At 44.4% G+C, this 18,573-nt stretch overlaps 2 protein-coding genes across 3 annotated transcripts in view; one reads left to right on the top strand and one right to left on the bottom strand.

The window, feature by feature from the left end:
- The window catches only part of MMAB (metabolism of cobalamin associated B), a 153,178-nt gene extending 138,644 nt beyond the window's left edge, over positions 1–14,534 (bottom strand). The window contains exon 1 of one of the 2 annotated variants that reach the window (XM_085633466.1): positions 14,169–14,534. In XM_085633466.1, the coding sequence (XP_085489592.1) occupies positions 14,169–14,287 (119 nt within the window). In that variant the 5' untranslated portion in view covers positions 14,288–14,534. The remainder of the gene's footprint in view (positions 1–14,168) is intronic. The other variant, XM_085633465.1, reaches the window with a different exon arrangement.
- A 497-nt stretch (positions 14,535–15,031) lies between these two features.
- Positions 15,032–18,573, top strand: part of MVK (mevalonate kinase) — a 163,782-nt gene continuing 160,240 nt past the window's right edge. Inside the window, exon 1 of the mRNA XM_085636377.1 lies at positions 15,032–15,311. The gene's annotated coding sequence lies outside the window, so the exon portion shown is untranslated. The remainder of the gene's footprint in view (positions 15,312–18,573) is intronic.

Genomic DNA, 18,573 nt, shown 5'->3' on the forward strand with positions numbered 1-18,573 from the left:
TCAATTAACACTAAGATTTTGAGTAACTTTACTACTTTTGACTATTCACAAACTCCTAGTGTAAATTTACTCACAAGTACAGACGTACACGTATCCACTCCCTCACAATGGGGGTGTAGACAAATTTATGAATGTAAGCTAATACTGTCAAAAAAGAAACAGTAGTAAGTTCAGCTCCACATATGACCAACCACTGATACTAACCACCTTTCCACAGAAACAAATGGAGATGGGGACTTCACATAAAACCCTATAGAAAATAATGTTAAATAAAATGACTTTTTCTGAAATAGTTAAAACATAAATAAATATATTTCAGTGTTAAAAAAGCTAAAACTAGTACATATTTATTACTTAATTTATAAAATATTTTAACCATTTTTGAATGCATAAATTAACTTCTATTAAACTATAATCAAAATACTTTAAAATAATTCTATACATCACTTAATTATTAATTAATAATATTTTTTCATTTGGATGGGAATTAATTTTTCTGATTTAAACTGGTCAAAATATTTTTATATTACATCTTAATTTAAATGTATTTTTTATATATTTTTTTAAAATGTAGAACACAATTTAAAAATGCTATAGCACTGTTATCTTAATTTTGAATTAAATCTTCAATGTAAATGTACTACATTAAATAAAATTATTTTTCTTATTTTTTAAATTGAAAAATAAATTCCCACCTAAAGTAAAAAGATTTTTACTATGCATTTATAAATATTAAACGTGGTGTATTGAATTAATTTAATTACATTTTAATAAAAGTTAGTTATATTAATTTTTACATAAAAAAGGCTGTTAAAATACTTAACGTATAAATAGGTTTTAGATTTTGCAACATAAAATTATATTTAAATTGTATCTTTAACTATTTTGAATACATTAATTTAACATTTCCAATGGGGTTTTGTTTTAAGTCCCTACCACCATTATTTTCTATGGGAGGATATTGCATTACAAGTAGTTGTCTGTGTATGGCGCGGGACTTACTTTAGTACTGTTTTGGGACTCCTTTTTGGTTGTAGAAACTCTAGAAGTGAAGTTTGTGAATAGCATTGTACTTACTCTTTTGTGAGTGGGTGCATGCCCTGCCATAAACACCTACTTACTCCTCTCTAAACCCTCTTTCTCATTTAGTTGTAAGAATGCCCTTTTTTCCAGCCACTCCCCCAAGTCCCTCCCACATTTACTATTAAGTAATACACTTACATGTGTGAAGATCTCCCCATAGAAAAGAGAAGGAGTGTTGGAGGTGGAGATTTGCACTTGAAGGTTTGTGCATAGCATTTTGTAGTACTTAAGTAGTACTATTATGCCACTATTTTTTAATGCTACAAAACGCAGTTTGTGAATAGACCCCATTTCTCTGAGGCATGGTTTGGCAAAACGTGTTTTATGCATGCCTTAAAAAAAAACAGAATGCGGGGCGTGACCGGGCAAGATGGCCGCGCGGACATAACCCGTCTCGGCTCCCGATCCGCGCGCTGTTCTGGAGCAAATATCAGCGGTCTCCTCCTGGGGCTCTGGAGCTGGGATCCGCTCCTATATGGCGCTGAAGATATAGCGTGCCAACGGAGTGACCTTGCCTGCTTTGCAGCAGACAGGATCGGTCATGGCGCAACCGTGAAGGGAACAAGCAGGCGTGCAGCAAAATGGCGGACTCCACGCGGGCCTGAGCGGAGGACTCTGCTGGTGCTCACAGGAGATGCTGTATGGGGACCCAGGCTTTCAATCTACTTGCTATCGCCAGAGGTAAGGCCCAGACCGATCGCGACTAACGGAACGCCCTCGCTGACATCTCCCGAAGCCCAATCTACGCCGCTTTACACCGCAACCCGCCTGCCAGACTTCAACATGGCGGCTATTCAGTAATATTGGCGCCGATGTTTGCACAGCCTGATTCGTGGTCCCATGCCTACCTCCTGCCAAGCTCTGCTCTGAGGGGATAATATCTTGCGGCCCTCCTCCGACCCCGAGGCAGGTTTACCGGCGCACCACGATCCTCTCTGCCATTTGCTGTGCGGCCCCTGTGTTGATCCGATGGCCACAAAATGGCGGCCTTTCCTCTCCATTCGGATAGTCTCAGCCTGATACGGATTACATCCACTGGGTCCCACGGAGGTTGAGGGTGGCGGCGGCTTCCACCTGGTTGCTTGATGTTGCTCCCTGAGCAAGGCTTCTAATCCCTTGCCCCTTTGCGCCACGTGCACCACGGGACACCGCCTACCGGCACAATCCTTCCCTCCACCTTTTCTGAGGACATTACCATCCACTCATCAGCACCAACCTCGCAACGGGCCAGCTTGCCCAGCAATCGGGGTTCCCTGTGCCGGCAGTGGGTCTGCCCACATCTCTGGGTCTGCAGCGGCTTGCATCTTCGCTACACCTCAGCTTTCACGGCCCCTCACGTTGGTGCACAGAATCTATGGCCGCCTTCACCATTACGGCAGGGGTCCTTCAGGGCCAGTCCGCATGCCACCAAAGAAGGGGACGACCAGGACAACCACCAAGGTCTCGGACTTCTTCACCACAGCAGATAAGCGCCCGGCGTTGCGCGCAGACGACGAAGCCACCACCATGGCCCTCACGAAGGCGGATCTCCTGGCCATGTTCAAAGACTTTAAGACGGAGTTGCGCAAAGACCTTGGCCAGGACAATAAATCCTCCATGGAACAACTGAGGACGGACCTGACCATTAGGCTGACTTCCCTCCAACAAGACGTGGACTCTGTGGGCACTAGAGTGTTAGATCTGGAGGCGCACCACCAAGAACAAGAAAAACTCACCACGGAACTCCGGAATGATGTTCGAACTCTCAGAGACCAGCTACATCAGACGCAGCTCAAGGCGGAAGACCTTGAGAATAGGGTCCGGAGGGAGAACATACGCATTAAGGACTTGGAGGAAGGCGTGGAGGGGCCTGATCTGGGAGCCTTCATGGAGGGGTTATTTGCGGAAATCTTGAGTCGCCATTCTCTCAAAATAAAACTTGAAAGGGTCCATCGAGTGGGAAGTTGCAGACCGGCGAGAAAAGAAGACCCCGTGACATTCTAGCGAAATTCCATTCCTATAAAGTCAAAGCGGCAGTCCTCCTGGCAGCTAGGTCAAGGGGGTCCATCTCATTGCAAAATCACACATGTGCAATTTACCAAGACCTAACACCTGCCACTCTGGCACGGAGACAATTGTTCAGACTCATCACTACCAAACTACGAGATGATAAAATCAGATATCGATGGACCTATCCGTTTGGACTCAGAAATTCCACAATAAACAGCGCCATATCACCGACCTACAGGAAGGTATGGACCTTCTGGGTCTTTCCACAGAGGAAAATGACTCCACGCAAGATAAAGCTAGCGAGCTTCTTCAAGGTGCGTTGGCGACGTCTGCATAGTCGGCGGGACCGTGCAGTGGCCGCAGATGAGCTCCCGGCGGTCGCACCATAAAAACTGTTCTGTCTCTGCTCTTCAATCGAACTGAGACCCGCAATGTCACAATCACTTGTTGCTGTTCTGGGCGATTCTGGGGGTAAACAGGGGAGACTGGCAGTCACTCGCTTCTATCGGCCACCCTACCCTCCCCGGACTTATGACATTACCTACTGTTTTGGTTACGCTGCGCCCAGCTTCACCCTCCCGGTTGGGAACAGTGAACTTCTCTGCGGATGCCAGGTCTGCTTTGATATCTGCACCATACTTGCATGTTGTTTACTTCTTCTTGCTCAGGGAAAAGCACTATATTGTCAGTTCCAGTGTGGGAGGACGGCCTTTACTCCTATCAGGTGCGGGTCTGTCCCAGCGGCAATTCCTCAGCCACACAAAGATGTTTCTCCTTAATTCCTTCTTGCACTGCTCCGGGATGGGCACGGACGGGGCCCTCGGACCTGCTGTCCCCCCTTATCCCTGCGGGGCTCCATGCTTCCTGGCGGCGATCCATAAGCGATTCTCGTATTGTATTTCTTGTTCAGATTTAGTTTCTTTTTTCTTCTGGGGTTTGAGGGGAGGGAGTGGGTGGGACATGGTGGCAGCTTTTTAACATTTTATATGGATAGGTTTATTGATCAGAATGTACTTATGGATTGCGATAGATGGTGGTGTACTAACGCTTGGGGACTCGTGATGACACTGGCCATGACAGGTTGGCTGGGACCTTCAACGAGATGCTATTTTTCTTCTAATACAATGATGATCACCATTGGAACTTGGAACGTTAAAGGTCTTAATTCCCCCTCAAAAACGCCAAAAGGTATGGAAGTATATTATTGATCACCATCTTGATGTAGTAGCCCTACAAGAAACACATCTAGCTAGAGCTGAGGACACACGTCTCCGACACAAACACTACCCACTAATTTATAGATCCTCAGCACAAACGAAACAGAGGAGTGGCACTCTAATTTCATTCCTCCATGAAATTCCAACCGTTGGACATACAACACGACAAAGACGGCTGCTGGATTATGTTTAAGGGCCGTTTAATGTGGAAACTTTGCGCTTTGGTAGCGGTATATGCCCCCAACACTGGACAGAAGGTTTTCTTGCAAACTCTTTTGGGGAAGCTATTAGACTTTGTGGAGGAGCCGATGGTTCTCATGGGAGACTTCAACTTAACCTGGCAGAAAGACTTAGATAGTACACACCCGCAGCGCTCAGAAATGAGCTCCTTCTCCCCTGACACGCGACAACAACTTTACGACATGGGACTCTTAGATGCCTGGCGGACACTTTATCCCCACGCCCGAGATTACACTTTTTATTCGCATGTTCATCGTACATATTACCGTCTTGATTACATTTGTATCAGCCAGTCACTTATGGGTGCCCCACAAGAGGCCAAAATATTCCCCCTCCCGTGTGTCAGATCACAGCCTCCTCGCAACCTCCATGTCCTGGAGCGGAAATGCCTCTGCTTCTCCCAGGTGGTACTGCCCGACCGCGCTTACGCGGGCCAAGGAATCCTGCACGAAGCTAAGAGAAACCATCACTGAATTTTTTTACATTAACAAGCCGGAAGACACATCGGAATTTACCACCTGGGACACGTTTAAGGCAGTCTTCAGAGGGAAATGCATTTCCCTTAATTCTGCATTGAATAAGCAACACACCAAAGAGAGGGAAATGCTGGAGAAAGAACTGGCATCCATTGAACAAGCCCATAAACTGAATCCTACAAGGCAAACTCTTCGCAACTTGACAGCGCTCCGAGCTATAAAAAACAGGGCGGAATTTAAACTCCTCAAACTACGTCATTTATCTTACTCCCAGGGCAATAAGATTGGCAAACACCTCGTTAGACAGTTCAAGGACAAGTGAGAGAGAGAATACATAGATGGTATACAGGGACCCCATGGGGAGCTCAACCATAGAGACGAGGAAAAAGCCGAGATCTTCGGCTCCTTTTACAAAACCCTCTACTCTAAGGATTACTTAGACCCTGACGCCCAACAGGATTATCTCCAGACTCTCCATCTACTGCAGGTCTCCACTGAATGGAATGATTTACTTTCCACCCCCATCACCTCTGAAGACGTTACCACAGCAATTAAGGCTCTTAAGGCCCATAAAGCTGCGGGACCAGACGGATATACTGCCCTATTCTATAAAACCTTTGCTCCCGACATCACCCCGCATTTTACGTGGCTCTTTAACAAGATGGTCGAAGAGGGCGAGGCCACCGGATCTATGTCGGAAGCCATGATCACGGTTATAGCCAAACCATGGAAGGACCCCCATGTTTGCACCTCATACCGGCCTATCGCTCTGCTCAATCTTGATGCGAAACTATACTCCTCCATTATAGCTAAATGATTGAATGATCTCATGCCTGATCTCATACACCCAGACCAATCGGGATTTATTAAGGGTGACAAACACGATAACACCCGCCGAATTGTACATTTCATCGAGAAGGCAAACAGATGTCAAATCCCGGCTGTCTTGGTGGGACTGGACGCTGAGAAAGCCTTCGACAGGGTAGATTGGACATTCCTCTTCCATACCCTTAAGGCCTTCGGTATTGCGCCCCAATTCCTTACTATGATCCGGGCTAATTATCTTCAACCCCACTCTAAAGTTGTGGTCAATGGTGTGCACTCACCCTCCTCCTTCCATTCCAGAGGCACTAGACAGGGGTGCCCCCTTTCACCCCTACTCTTCGCCCTCAGTATCGAGCCCTTAGCGACGGCAAACCCTGCAATCCAGGGGATATCTTTCACGGGGGAACAGCACAAAATTCCCTTTTCGTTGATGATGTCCTATTGTCGCTCTCAGATCCAGCCACGTCCCTTCCACCTTTACAGTCGGAACTCGTACGGTTTGAAGCAGTAGCAGGCTTTAAAATAAATCTAGGCAAATCATACATCCTCAACCTTCCACTTCTTCAAGCGGAACTCTACAGGCTCCAGTCTCTTATGCCTCTCCACTTCCTCTATACAATACTTGGGAGTCCAGCTCACACCAAGGACTCTATGCCGCTAATTTCCCCTCCATTCTTACCCCTATCCAAACAGAGCTCACGAGGTGGAAGCCCTTCTTTTTGTCCTGACTAGGCTGAATACACGCCGTGAAGATGACACTTCTCCCTAAGCTCCTCTATTTATTTCAAGCTCTACCCATAGAATTGGAGAAATACTTTTTTCGGCGCGTTAAGGCTATGATCTTGCACCTCATCTGGCAGGGGGGACGCGCCCGCTTCTTTTTCCCTACTTCGTCGCTCTCGAATGGAGAGTGGGGTCGGACTCCCAGATATCAAACTATATTATAAAGCTGCACAGTTAAGAGTCCTGACTGAGTGGTCGAAACGAGAATCCGATAAACACTGGTTACATATGGACCGCAGTGTGACGGGAAGGACTATATGAGACCTCATCTGCCGCCCCAAACAGGACAAACCTAGGAATACTTACATCAGCACCCCTACACGCACCACCCTGAAGGCATGGGACTCCGTTGCAGGGGATGATAGGTGGACCTCTTTCCCCTCTCCATTCACACCACTCCATTTTAATCCCGCATTTCCCCCAGGTTTACAGATGGGACCTTTTGATGCATGGAGGGTGTTTAGCCCTGACACACCTTTTTCATAATTTTGATCCCCTCACCTTTGACAGCTGCAAGAGGGACTATGGCCTAGAGAACACAGAAAGATACCGCTACAACCAGCTGATGCACTAGGCCCTCACGCCCCCGGTGCGAGAGGCGGCTACCCGTCCTCTCACAAAATGTTAATCCTTCCTCACTAAGGCCACTTCTATGAAAGGGGTGATCTCCTTTCTATACAAGTTTCTCCTGACCACTACACTCTCTCCACGACCACGCTATATGTCCATGTGGGAAGGAATATTGCAGCACGGCATCTCGGAAGATGAATGTGCCCATTTATTGGTCTGACATCATAAGGTTCAACCACTCCATAGAAATCCGGGAAGCCCACCTTAAGACCATGTTGGACTGGTACCTCCATCCTTCCAAGCTTAGACAGATCTTTCCCAACACGTCCGATAGATGCTGGAGGGGTTGAGGGCTCCTGGGGGACTTTCAACATATATGGTGGGATTGCCCGACTATACGGCCCTTTTGGGAAGAAATACTTGCACACATTAAGGATATGCTAGGATACCCTTTCCAACCACCATGGCAGGGGTTCTTTTGGGACTCCGCGACCCTTCCTTGGAACACCAGACCCGGGCTGATAAGTCTATCACGTGGCTCTGTATAGGGGCGGCAAAGGTTACACTGGCGGATGCCTGGAAGAGAAGGAAAGCTCCGGCATCTCTCTCTGGCATTCTAGCTCATGGAAACTGCTCAGCTTAGAACGAATATCAGATATTTTCAGGGATAATTTCAAGAACTTCGAATTTAAATGGGGGCCTTTGATCACCTTCCTCTCCCGTGGTTTGCCGTCAGCTGTCTGCCCTTCCTCTGTCAGGGCCCTGCATCTCTTTCAGATGTGAATTGCCACCTATCAACGCAAATTGAAGAACCTGGTTTCATTGGGCCGCCACCATTGTGGGGGAGGGAGGTGGGGCGTTGCTTCTTTTCCTTTTGTGCCTGCTGCTCCACGGTTGGGAGCTGTTACTGTATGACTCGTAGTACTCTCTATGTAATGCCTTCTGATTAGAAGGAATGAAGGATGAGCCGTCACGAAAGAAGGATGGGACATTGACTTACCTTGGAGCTTTCTTGTACAGAACACGGGGATGTACCCTAAGCCCCGGTAATGCCAGAAACTGTACCCTTTAGTTATGCGCTACAATGAGAATGGGTCGGGGGACAACCCTTAGTGTTGTGTAACTCTGTACAGTTTAAGTCCTGTCAATTTTTGCAACGCCCATGTGTGGGGTAATCTGATGGTAATACCATACGATGTACTATGTCAAAATCTTCAATAAAAATATGTTTGGAAAAGAAAAAAAAAAAAGAATAATAATTCCGAATTGGTGCAATACCATTATAGGTAACATGAAAATAAATTATTAAAGTAAGTCTCAAAATAACACCAGCATCTATATATGCTTGCATTGATGCATATTTAAGACTCAGGAATTAATTTACAGAAGCAGGCCTGGAAACGGTACTCCTAGGAATCATATGATTTTCATATGAGCAAGTATGCATGCATGTATTTCCTCAAGTGAAAATCTAGTGAGCAACTGCTAATTCACTTTCTCTATATAACAACATTTTTTCCACCATGAAAAATGCTTTAGGTTTCCAACCTTTTTCAACGTTGAAGCGATTGTAGAGGAGTTAGGGACTACCCCTTAAACAGGTACATTTGTGGGTGTACACAAACTCAATCTCTGAACTACCGTTTTCTGTCTACTTTCACCTAGTTTGAAGCTTGCAGAAAAATTGAAAACTCAGAGCCTTGATAGCATCCAAACTGTGACAGACTGTGATCCCTGGAATAACCAGATATATCTGAACTTTGATGTAATGAAAATGCTGACGTAGCTGGTCACTTCTATACTATACCAATATTTATAAAAGGTAATAAAATAGTTTGATTAATAACATCATAGCTCGTATTTCAACAACATGTTGAATGTGATAAAAGAAAGTTATGCAGCAGTGATTTGCCAAAGATTTGTCTTCTTTGCTAGAATTGGGTCAGACTTTTCTTCAGCAAGAGGTTACCTTTTGAATCTACTATGAGGTTTCAAAAAAATGGGATCGAAAAAGGGTAACTTGAAATGCTAGTTATTCAGCAACAAGATGCCCAAAGGTGTGAACGTAGGCATTACACATTATGTGATGCATTATAGCTTGTTTTGGAGGGACTTTGACACTCTTTTTTTCAATTTTGGAGGGTTGTTTGCTTTTAGGAAACCATATGGTTAGAAATCCTTGGTACGGGTGAAACAAACAATTACTAGAATGTAAATAGTCTGCCTCTTACAGCCACTGGGGCAAACTGAACTTCAACATCTCTGACTCTACAGATTAGCTATCCACAATGCACAACACTATCTCTACATTAACATAATGGCCTCGGCCACCTTCCCCAAAAAGAGCTTTCAGCAAGCCACACATTTAACACCTGAACTTCAGGATATCAATGGACACATACTCTCACACCTGACAATCACACCCTTCCACAAACTCAAACAAACATAACTCACGATCACATACCTCTGGGGGCTCACAACACCAACCAAACAGCAACCAAGAGCCCACCCTGTAATACACCCTTGCTAATCTAATTCCATCAAACAGATTAGCCTATTATTCAGTGTACCTATAGTATTCAAATGTATTTGGAGTCTGATCTCCTGTTTCCTTCTTCAAGAAGAGATATCCGTTGACCAATTTAAAAAAACATCTTCGTATTCAAACGCCTTCACCACTTACAAACACCCCCCCAACATCCCATTCCCAGCTAAACTGTTCGAACTTTTCTTTTTTTAAGCAAGTGATCATCACCTGGCTTCCCAGCGTTGCCTAGATCCACCCTAAGTGGGATTCTAATTATGAAAGGAATATAATCCACACATCAATTTAGGATAATCTAAAGCAATTGTTCATCATGAAAGCACTAGTATCCCCACCCTTCTGTACATATCAACAGTCTCCGGCAGAGTGAACCATAAAATCTGTCTCAAATGTTTGAAAGAAGCATGTATAGTGAGCCTTGCACCCACCTGCTTCTCTCCTTTCCTTGCATAAAACTCAGATGGTACTCTTTCCACCCTTTCGCTATATAAGTAGCTGAATAAGTAGTGAAGTCCCTCAGAACTCTGTCGCACCACAGTTCAATCCCTACATCAGACCTTTTATCTCTGTAAGCCACACCCATGGCACATAATGCTACAGCTATGGTGTGACACACAAATCAACCCCCACCTTCTACCAATCACCTACTGCAATACTGCCTCCATGAGGGTAACTGCAGGAGGATTAGAAATCACCTCAGAAGTAGCCCTGACAAAAACCAACATCCTTGTCTTTGGTGACTTAACTATAGTCCTGGACAAATAGCACATGCCTTTTACCCCCAACCCACATACCTAGTTGAAACTCTAGAACCATGGACTCTTACTTCGATCTGAAACCACACATTAACAATGTAGTTCAAACATACTTCTTCCACCTCAACATACTATATATTTTCTGTACTTGGCATATCACCAAAAGCTAAAGACCATAACTGTATTAATCCTTTCATGCCCTGGCTACACAAGCACCCTATTGCTCAGCCTCCCTGCATACCTCTCAAAGAGGTTATAAAGGGTGCAAATTCAGCTGCTGTACTAGTAGAACACAACTATTCTAGGTAGCACATATCTCCAGCACTATGAAGGTTACAGATCAAACAATGCATGAAGCCTCAAAGTATTATGCGTCATACACAGAACTTTCCAAATCACTAATCACTATTATCAAGGAACAGGGATAACATTATCGCCGCTAAAGCGGTAGGAAACTGCCTCTAAAGCGGCGATAATGGGCTTGATAATATGCCCTTGTGAATTCCCATAGAAGCCCAGGTTCACACAGAACCTGGGCTTCAATGGGATTTCACAAGGGCATATTATCAAGCCCATTATCGCTGCTTTAGCGGCAGTTTCCTGCCGCTAAAGCGGCGATAATGTTATCGCCGTTCCTCGATAATATGGCCCTACATCCCTCCGAACCAAACCTACCAAATTTCAGAATGCACATGCTCTAAAATCTAACAATGCCCTCCTAATCACAAAAAATACCATTTAAGAAGACACACTTCACTGACCAGCCTAAGTACCTATGGAACTCGATATCTAAAGGACAACAAATAATGGACTACTTGACTCTCGGAAAAGGGTAAAATCTGCCGTTTTAGTATCCCTTCTTAATGTCATTCTAATAATCCCAACGTATAGTATAGATCTCCACCCACATAAGGGACATCCCATAGTTAAGGCACACCTTGATGATCCCTTGTTCTCATACTGATCAAACTCCTCCACATTCTACGTACCCCATACATATTTGCATATAAGCATATGCAACGCCAAGAAACCTATGGTGATAGTGCGCGTTACAAATTTCTTTTAACATAACATAACGCAGAAAGAAATAGGACTTGCAAGCAGAGACACACCTACACCACACCTATTCAAATGCAGTTCATAAAGTCCTAACCTTCCCATCAGCCTTCTAACCACCTTTCCAGCCTACCCATCTTCAAATACATACCACGCTCAACAAATAAATAAATACCCGTACAAAGGAATACTTTAAGCTTAATAATGGTTCTGTTGAAGAATTTGGAACAGTGTAGGGAGAATTTAAAGTGAATGCATTGCTAGACATGCAGATGTGCTAAAAACCCTGTCATAGATTGTCAGGGCTGTCAGGAAAATTAGCCTTGTTAAAAAGGACCCATGAACAGACAGTAGATAGTCAGTTCCTCACTCGCTGCTATCCACAAGAATGTAAGCAGCATGAGATGGAAGACAGGGACGTTAACTTCAGACGGACATATGCAATGGTGAAAGCTTATGGGGAGCGAAAGCGTTCTAGAGGAAGACTGGCACGGCTGCGTTGGCCCAAATGGTTGGAGGGATATATGGTCAAATGCTATACAACTAACAGTAGAAAATTTCAGCAATTTCATAGTGAGTTGTATGCTTACTTTGAAACTTTAATGGGGGTTGAGATAAAACATTACTTAGGGGCATTAACAATGGCATGGATGAAGAACACAAATAGAGAAGTACTAATGGCTCCATGATCTCCACAAGAGGTCAAATCAACAATAAGACATACAACAGGTGGGTGTGCACCGGGAATAGATTGTCTCAAAGCAGACTTTAATAAAGAATATCCAAGTGTGCTAGCAACATATATAATAACTTTATTATAACTTAAGCGTAGACTGGAAGGGCAGTCCCCCTCGCTGGCCCGAACTGCCAAGCCAGGTCCTCCCTGGACCGGAAACAAGCATCCTAGGACCAGTTTCGGGGTTTCACCCCTCATCAGCCGGGATAGCTTGAATCCAGTGGCACAGTGAGCCAGTGACCCACGTCTGGGCATACCCAGCGCACTTAGGGTGAGAAAGCAAAAGACACACACAATTGATGGACGGAATGCAGAATAAATCAAAACATCCACTCCCAGTCAGGAGATCTGGCTTAAATCCATCATTCTTTTGCTCACCATGCCACCCCAGAGTTTAGACCTGGCCATATGTAAATCAGTCTTGACCAGTCCAACCCGAACTGGGAACAGTCCAACCCGAACTGTATATGGAGGCATGTACGGAATGATAAGTCTGAGGACAAAGGCCAAAATATATTATAACAAAAGGTCTTTTTTTTAGGTCAGTTAGGCGAGATGCTAAGTGACAACGCTCTCTATTGAGATGGGAGACTCCCAATTTTTAAAGCAAAAAAAATGATTTTAGCTTTATTCAGGGCTTTAAGTGGGATGAGAAAACTAGGGGGGGGGGTGTCTCTACAAGGGGTGTGTGTGATGTAATTATGGGCGAGGCTTAAAAACACTTAAGCTAAAAATCTGTGCTTAGCACACTGTGCCGCCCGACTGGTATTTTGCTGCTTCGGTTATTGCATCCACATGTATAAAACAGCAAGTAAGATTACACCCACAACAAGCCAAGACTGTTGGCTTTGTCAATGGTTGTTTGTTGCATACGATTGGGAGAGAAAAAGCAGCAACTATGGATTCGTTATATAGAATATTGAAAATGCTTCATTTCTAAAATGATGAGACTGTGAAAAAACAAAAATAGTCTCTTTGAAGTTACATCTAAGGCAGCGAGAAGTGACACTGCATCAGAGTTAGGATATTTTTTTCTTCACCCTGAGGCAGAGGGCAAACATGGGGAGCCCCATAGGGACCCGCCTCAGCACCTGCTTTTTAGAACTGCCCGTGCTGAGCACCAGCAGGACCCTGCATACTTATATCCCTGGCTTTATCCTGGTTAAAACATCACCCACTTTAATTAAAGTGCATGGGTATTTTAATCTTTTAACGTTTCCCTTTCAGGTGTTCTCGGTTTATGCGTGTATAACATAGGGTACTACACGCAGCAGCTAAATGCACCTTACAGTTAGGAGGTATAGTGAGTTGAAGCGATTTGCACACGACACGACTAGCGTACAAATGCTTAAACTGGAACTCAATCCTAAACTCAGCAAGTTACAAAGCCAAACATGTTCCTTACATGCGTAGCTCTGAATTGGCCTCCTTTAAATCGACTACTTAATCAACCACCCACATGATCTGGTCCAATGCACTGTCAAGGAATATTTAACCTGGGTTAATACATAAACTTAAAGATCACTTGTGAAAACGTTCATTTATGGTGCCTGCATTCACAGTGTGACTATTGCTTCTAAATAAGAAAGTATTTATCCACAATATTTACAAAGGTGTAGAAAATTCGCTAATTCTGTACGAGTTCTCCTATGAACGTACATATTTTAGAAAGTGTCTTTGTTTTCACCCTTTGCACGAAACCACTGCAGAAAGGCGCAACATTGACGACCACAACAGAAAGACGGAACATTGACAGCCACTTCAACAGTCTTTCTGTAGCGCTCAGTTGTGCTGGCTCAGACTAATGGTAGTGCAGGCTTGGTGGCATTCAGTAACCTCTCTACTCAATGCCTCTCTGAAACCTTATCAGCTGTGCAGCCGACAAGTACTCACCGCCCGTCCTCGGTCCCTGTGCAGCGTGCTCGGCTTCCTATAGCTTTAAGTGCGATGAGAGCACAAACGCCTAGCCCTCCTCTGCCTTTTATCACTGCTAGGGCCATCTTAACGACCATAAATTCCGTAACAAAATCAGACGAGGCAACTCATCAGCAGCTTCGCATTTCAGAAATGTAATAGTGGATTCAACTTTCCCAAAAAAAACTAGACCGCTCATCTCATTAGAAAAATACGATTCTAGACAGGGGCATACGTGGTGTACTTAATAAAGAGAAATTGTGGTTTTGAGAGGTTCTTTCTCCAATTGAAAGTCACCAGGTTCGTCTGCTCCTTTGCTACACAGTAGTTCTTCTAATTGGATGTGATTTTATCTTATTTACACCCAATATGGCTGCTGACCTTCGATGGAACTGTTCACTCAGTCTAGCGTTTAAGGTCCATCTTTTAATGATACGAAACATCCGCCATATTAGAGAAGCTTTCGCCTGATACTCAGGAACACGATTTGGAATATGTGATGCACAATGCATACGTTCGTTTTTACTAACGATCAGCCTGATCAAAGAGTGACACATTCTGTAGCAAAATGGTACGAATAATAATTAAATAACATTCGAAGAAACAATATTATGAGTAATGGTTTGCGAGACGCAAATTTGTTTGATACGTAAACATTGCTGCCTTTGTTACGCATCAAACAACGTCACTGAAAAAGAAAACAAGAAAGCGCCCAACGTTAGAATTCACTTCCTGGTATTCCAGTCTGGCGATCGCGCGAGCTCCACGCTAGCAGTCAATCCCTAGTTGGATTGGTCGGCACATTGTCGCGTGGACAATGTTGTACCTGATTGGATTATCCTAAACCTGGAGCTAAGAAATGGTGGTTCGCCATTGGATTTCCTTTTCCTATCTCTCATGTGTTATTCGAGGAGCAGTTGACCGATGAGTATTGTGAGCACCGATATATTGTTAGTGGAGTGGGTATGTCCTGGTCAGTCCCCTTTCATTCGTCGCATTGGCTCATCTGACATTTGTAAACTGTGCGTGGTGACGGCTTCCAGTGAAGTTGACTCTGCTTGTTCCTTGTGAGAGACGAGATAAGAGTATACTGCCAGTGGATTGAGGCTCACCTGTGGAAGGGTAAGTGCAGGTGCAAATTGAGGCTGGTCACCTTCATGGGAAACCTCACAGTAGCATCCTGATCCGTCATGTTTTATTTAAAGTGTTTATATTGGTGTGCATATTTTTATTCGTGTATGTTGATGATTTGTTCACCTCGTTGTCTCTTTTGTCAATCACTGTATTGTGGTTCAAGATCTTCCGCTGATGACAGTTGAAGATCGTGATCACAGATGATTTATTTTTATGGGCATTTATGGGTAACCGGATTACATTTGCGTACAAAAGCGTAATTTGTTTCATTTTTTGTTTAAATACCTTTATTGGTATTTTCTGATGTTTACATAACTATCATCACGATTTTGTACAAAAATATTTAGATGTTTATAACAGAAATACAAATCACATAAGCGTAATTTGTTTTATTTACCATTTATAGACAGCATAGTTCCCCACATAATCTCTTGCCAATTTAACTTGTAGAACAAAATCCAACAGTAACTTCCCTAGCCCCTGTTACAACTGAGAAATTGCTTGATGCTAGGGGAGGTGCTATTAGGTTTACTAATGGTGAAGTTATGGTGGCCATTGAAGGACTTACTGCTAGAAAAGCCCCAGGGCCTGATGGGATTCCCCCAGACTTGTATAAGTCTGATCCACACTTTTGGGCGCCCATCCTGGCTGCAGTATTTAATGCAGCTGCCAAAGTGGGCTGTCCTATCTCCTGGGGATTATCAACGATTGTTCCCGTTTTAAAAAAAGGAGATAAGGGCAGTCCTCACTGCTACCGGCCAATCTCATTAATTGACTCCATGGTCAAAATTATGGGGAGAATTCTACTACAGAGAATAACATGCTGGGCGGCTGAAAATAACATCATGTCGATTTCTCAGTATGGTTTCTGTGGGGGGCGCTCCACCATAACCCAGTGCCTTAACCTCTTCCTTGTATTGAGCAAATATACCACTGTACAGAGGGGAACTGTCCATCTTGCCTTCATGGACCTTTCTTCAGCCTTCGACTGTGTTAACAGGGGGGGGGGGGGGGGGCTGTGGACGTCCATGAGGGAGAAAGGTGTGGATCCAGGGATAGTCGACTTTCTGGTGGATATGCACAGTAATACCAGTGCTAACGTCAGATATTCTGTAAACGGGGACACCACTGGTAATTTTGACATAAAGAAGGGAGTGCGTCGGGGTTGCATTCTTGCCCCCTTCCTTTTTAATTTGTATATTGATGATTTAGATGATTATCTACAGAATGTACAGGCAGACTGCCCTAGAGTCGGCAGGCGGGGTATTCCAGTTCCCTTATACGCAGATGATGCGGTTTTAATTCCAAGAACGGAGAAGGGACTCCAGGCGCTTTTAAATGCTTTTAACATTTTTATGTCTGACCGAAATCTATTGGTCAACAACTCCAAATCATAAATAATGCATATTGGCCATAAACGCAAAAAGAATTGTATTTTTAAATTGGATGATGTCCCAATACCAGTCACAGAAACATTCTCATATCTTGGTGTCCTGTTTGATACCAAGCTTAACTGGGGTCCACACCTGGCCAAAAAGAAAGGTGAACTGACAAGGGCTAATGCTTCTGTTTTTAACTTTGCGACAAAACTGGGTAAGAAGCCAATTAACGCAATGATTAAGCTTTACAATGCCAAATCTGTTGCTACAGCTGCATATGGTAGCGAACTTTGGGGATATGTGGCTGGAGAACAGTTGCAGGTTGTCGAAAACAATTTCCTAAAACGTCTACTTTGTGTCCCCACCAGTACACCCAACCTGACAGTACATGAAGAACTGGGAATCCAGTATCTAAGTGATATGTTTTCCTTAAGGCCTCTGATTTGTTGGGTGAAACTGTGGATAAATCAGGACATACCTCTTACCCATTTGATTGTAAGAGATCTTGTATCTCAGGACAAACACATGCGTGTCCCCTGGTTAAAATATCTGAAAACCTGCTTTTCCAGGCTAGGCCGCCTGAATTTGTTTGAAAATCCTAGCGGAATTGTAAAGGGTGATATAACCGCAATCAAACAAGCCTTCTATAAGGACAAGTTGGCTCAAAGGGAAAGTGAGGAGCTTATGAAACCAAGAATTAGGAAATATGTGATGTTAAAAACTTGTGAAAGCATGGAGCCGTATTTAATGAGTAATTTCACCTCTCATGAGAAATTCTTGTTGACTAGGTTTAGATTTGACATCTTCCATCATCTTTTAATTCGACCGAAGCCAGACATTTTTAATAAGGTTACAGCACCCTGTGGCTGCGACGGGAAGTCTCCTCAGGATTTGCTGCATTTTATGTTTTTATGTAGGTTTTATGAATATCCACGCAAACGTTATCTTGTTGCACTCTTAAGGAAACTTGGTCCAATGGGAGCGGTTGCGCAGATTTGGAGATTTTATATGCCTGAGCTGCTTTGCCACCCTTCTCTTTTGCCATGTTTGCGCTATAGGCTCCTTGCTTTTTTGGGGGATTGTTTTCACTTGTGGTGTGCCAGGTCCCGAGCCAGGTTCCTGTTGTGCGCTCTTTTCTGCCTCTCTCCCAGTTTTGGCTAGGCAACCTCCACCTCCCTGGGTTGTCAGGCAGTCTTTGTTCCTCATTTTCGTATAGAACTGCTAGGTGCCTTCCGGAGGGTGCAATGGTCTCAGCCCCTTCCAGCGTTGGATAGAGATGCCACTCTATGTATATGGATAGTGCAGCCCAGAACTGTTCCAGAGGGTCTCGCCTCTTCCTGTAGTGCGATACCCGTTGCGTCTTGTATCTATATCCTCAGGCCTTCACAGGTTATGCCAGTTAATTATTGGGCTTCCGTTACCACTTTTATTTATTGGTCGCCGAGTTGTCACACCTCTCTGGCTGCGATGTACTCTGTCATTGGCGGTAGCCTCCGGTGCTTTCATGGCTTTTGTCTATGCCCCTTGGGAGACAGTCACCCTTTGGAGTGCCACCGAAAGATCTATCAGTCCGGCCTGCCACGAGCCTCCCTCCTTATTTCACCATCTTGTCTTCGGCCTCTGTTTCCCCTCTAGCATGCCATACATCAACCTTCAATCTTGCGCTTCTAGTCTATGTTTTTAGGAGGCCTTAGGTCTGTCCCGTGAGGGCCTCTAGTGCTGTCATGCCCTCTTCCGCGTGGCTGCTTGCTGCTGGTTACGGGCGGGGTGGCGACAGCCTCCACCACCCATTTGCATTATCTCCTCTTCCTGCCTTATCTCTGTAGCACAGGGCCCAGCCGCTCTTGTGGTTTTGGCGGCTCTGCACTCAG

Source organism: Triturus cristatus, chromosome 11 (assembly GCF_964204655.1).
Source record: "Triturus cristatus chromosome 11, aTriCri1.1, whole genome shotgun sequence".
NCBI classification, from domain to species: domain Eukaryota; kingdom Metazoa; phylum Chordata; class Amphibia; order Caudata; family Salamandridae; genus Triturus; species Triturus cristatus.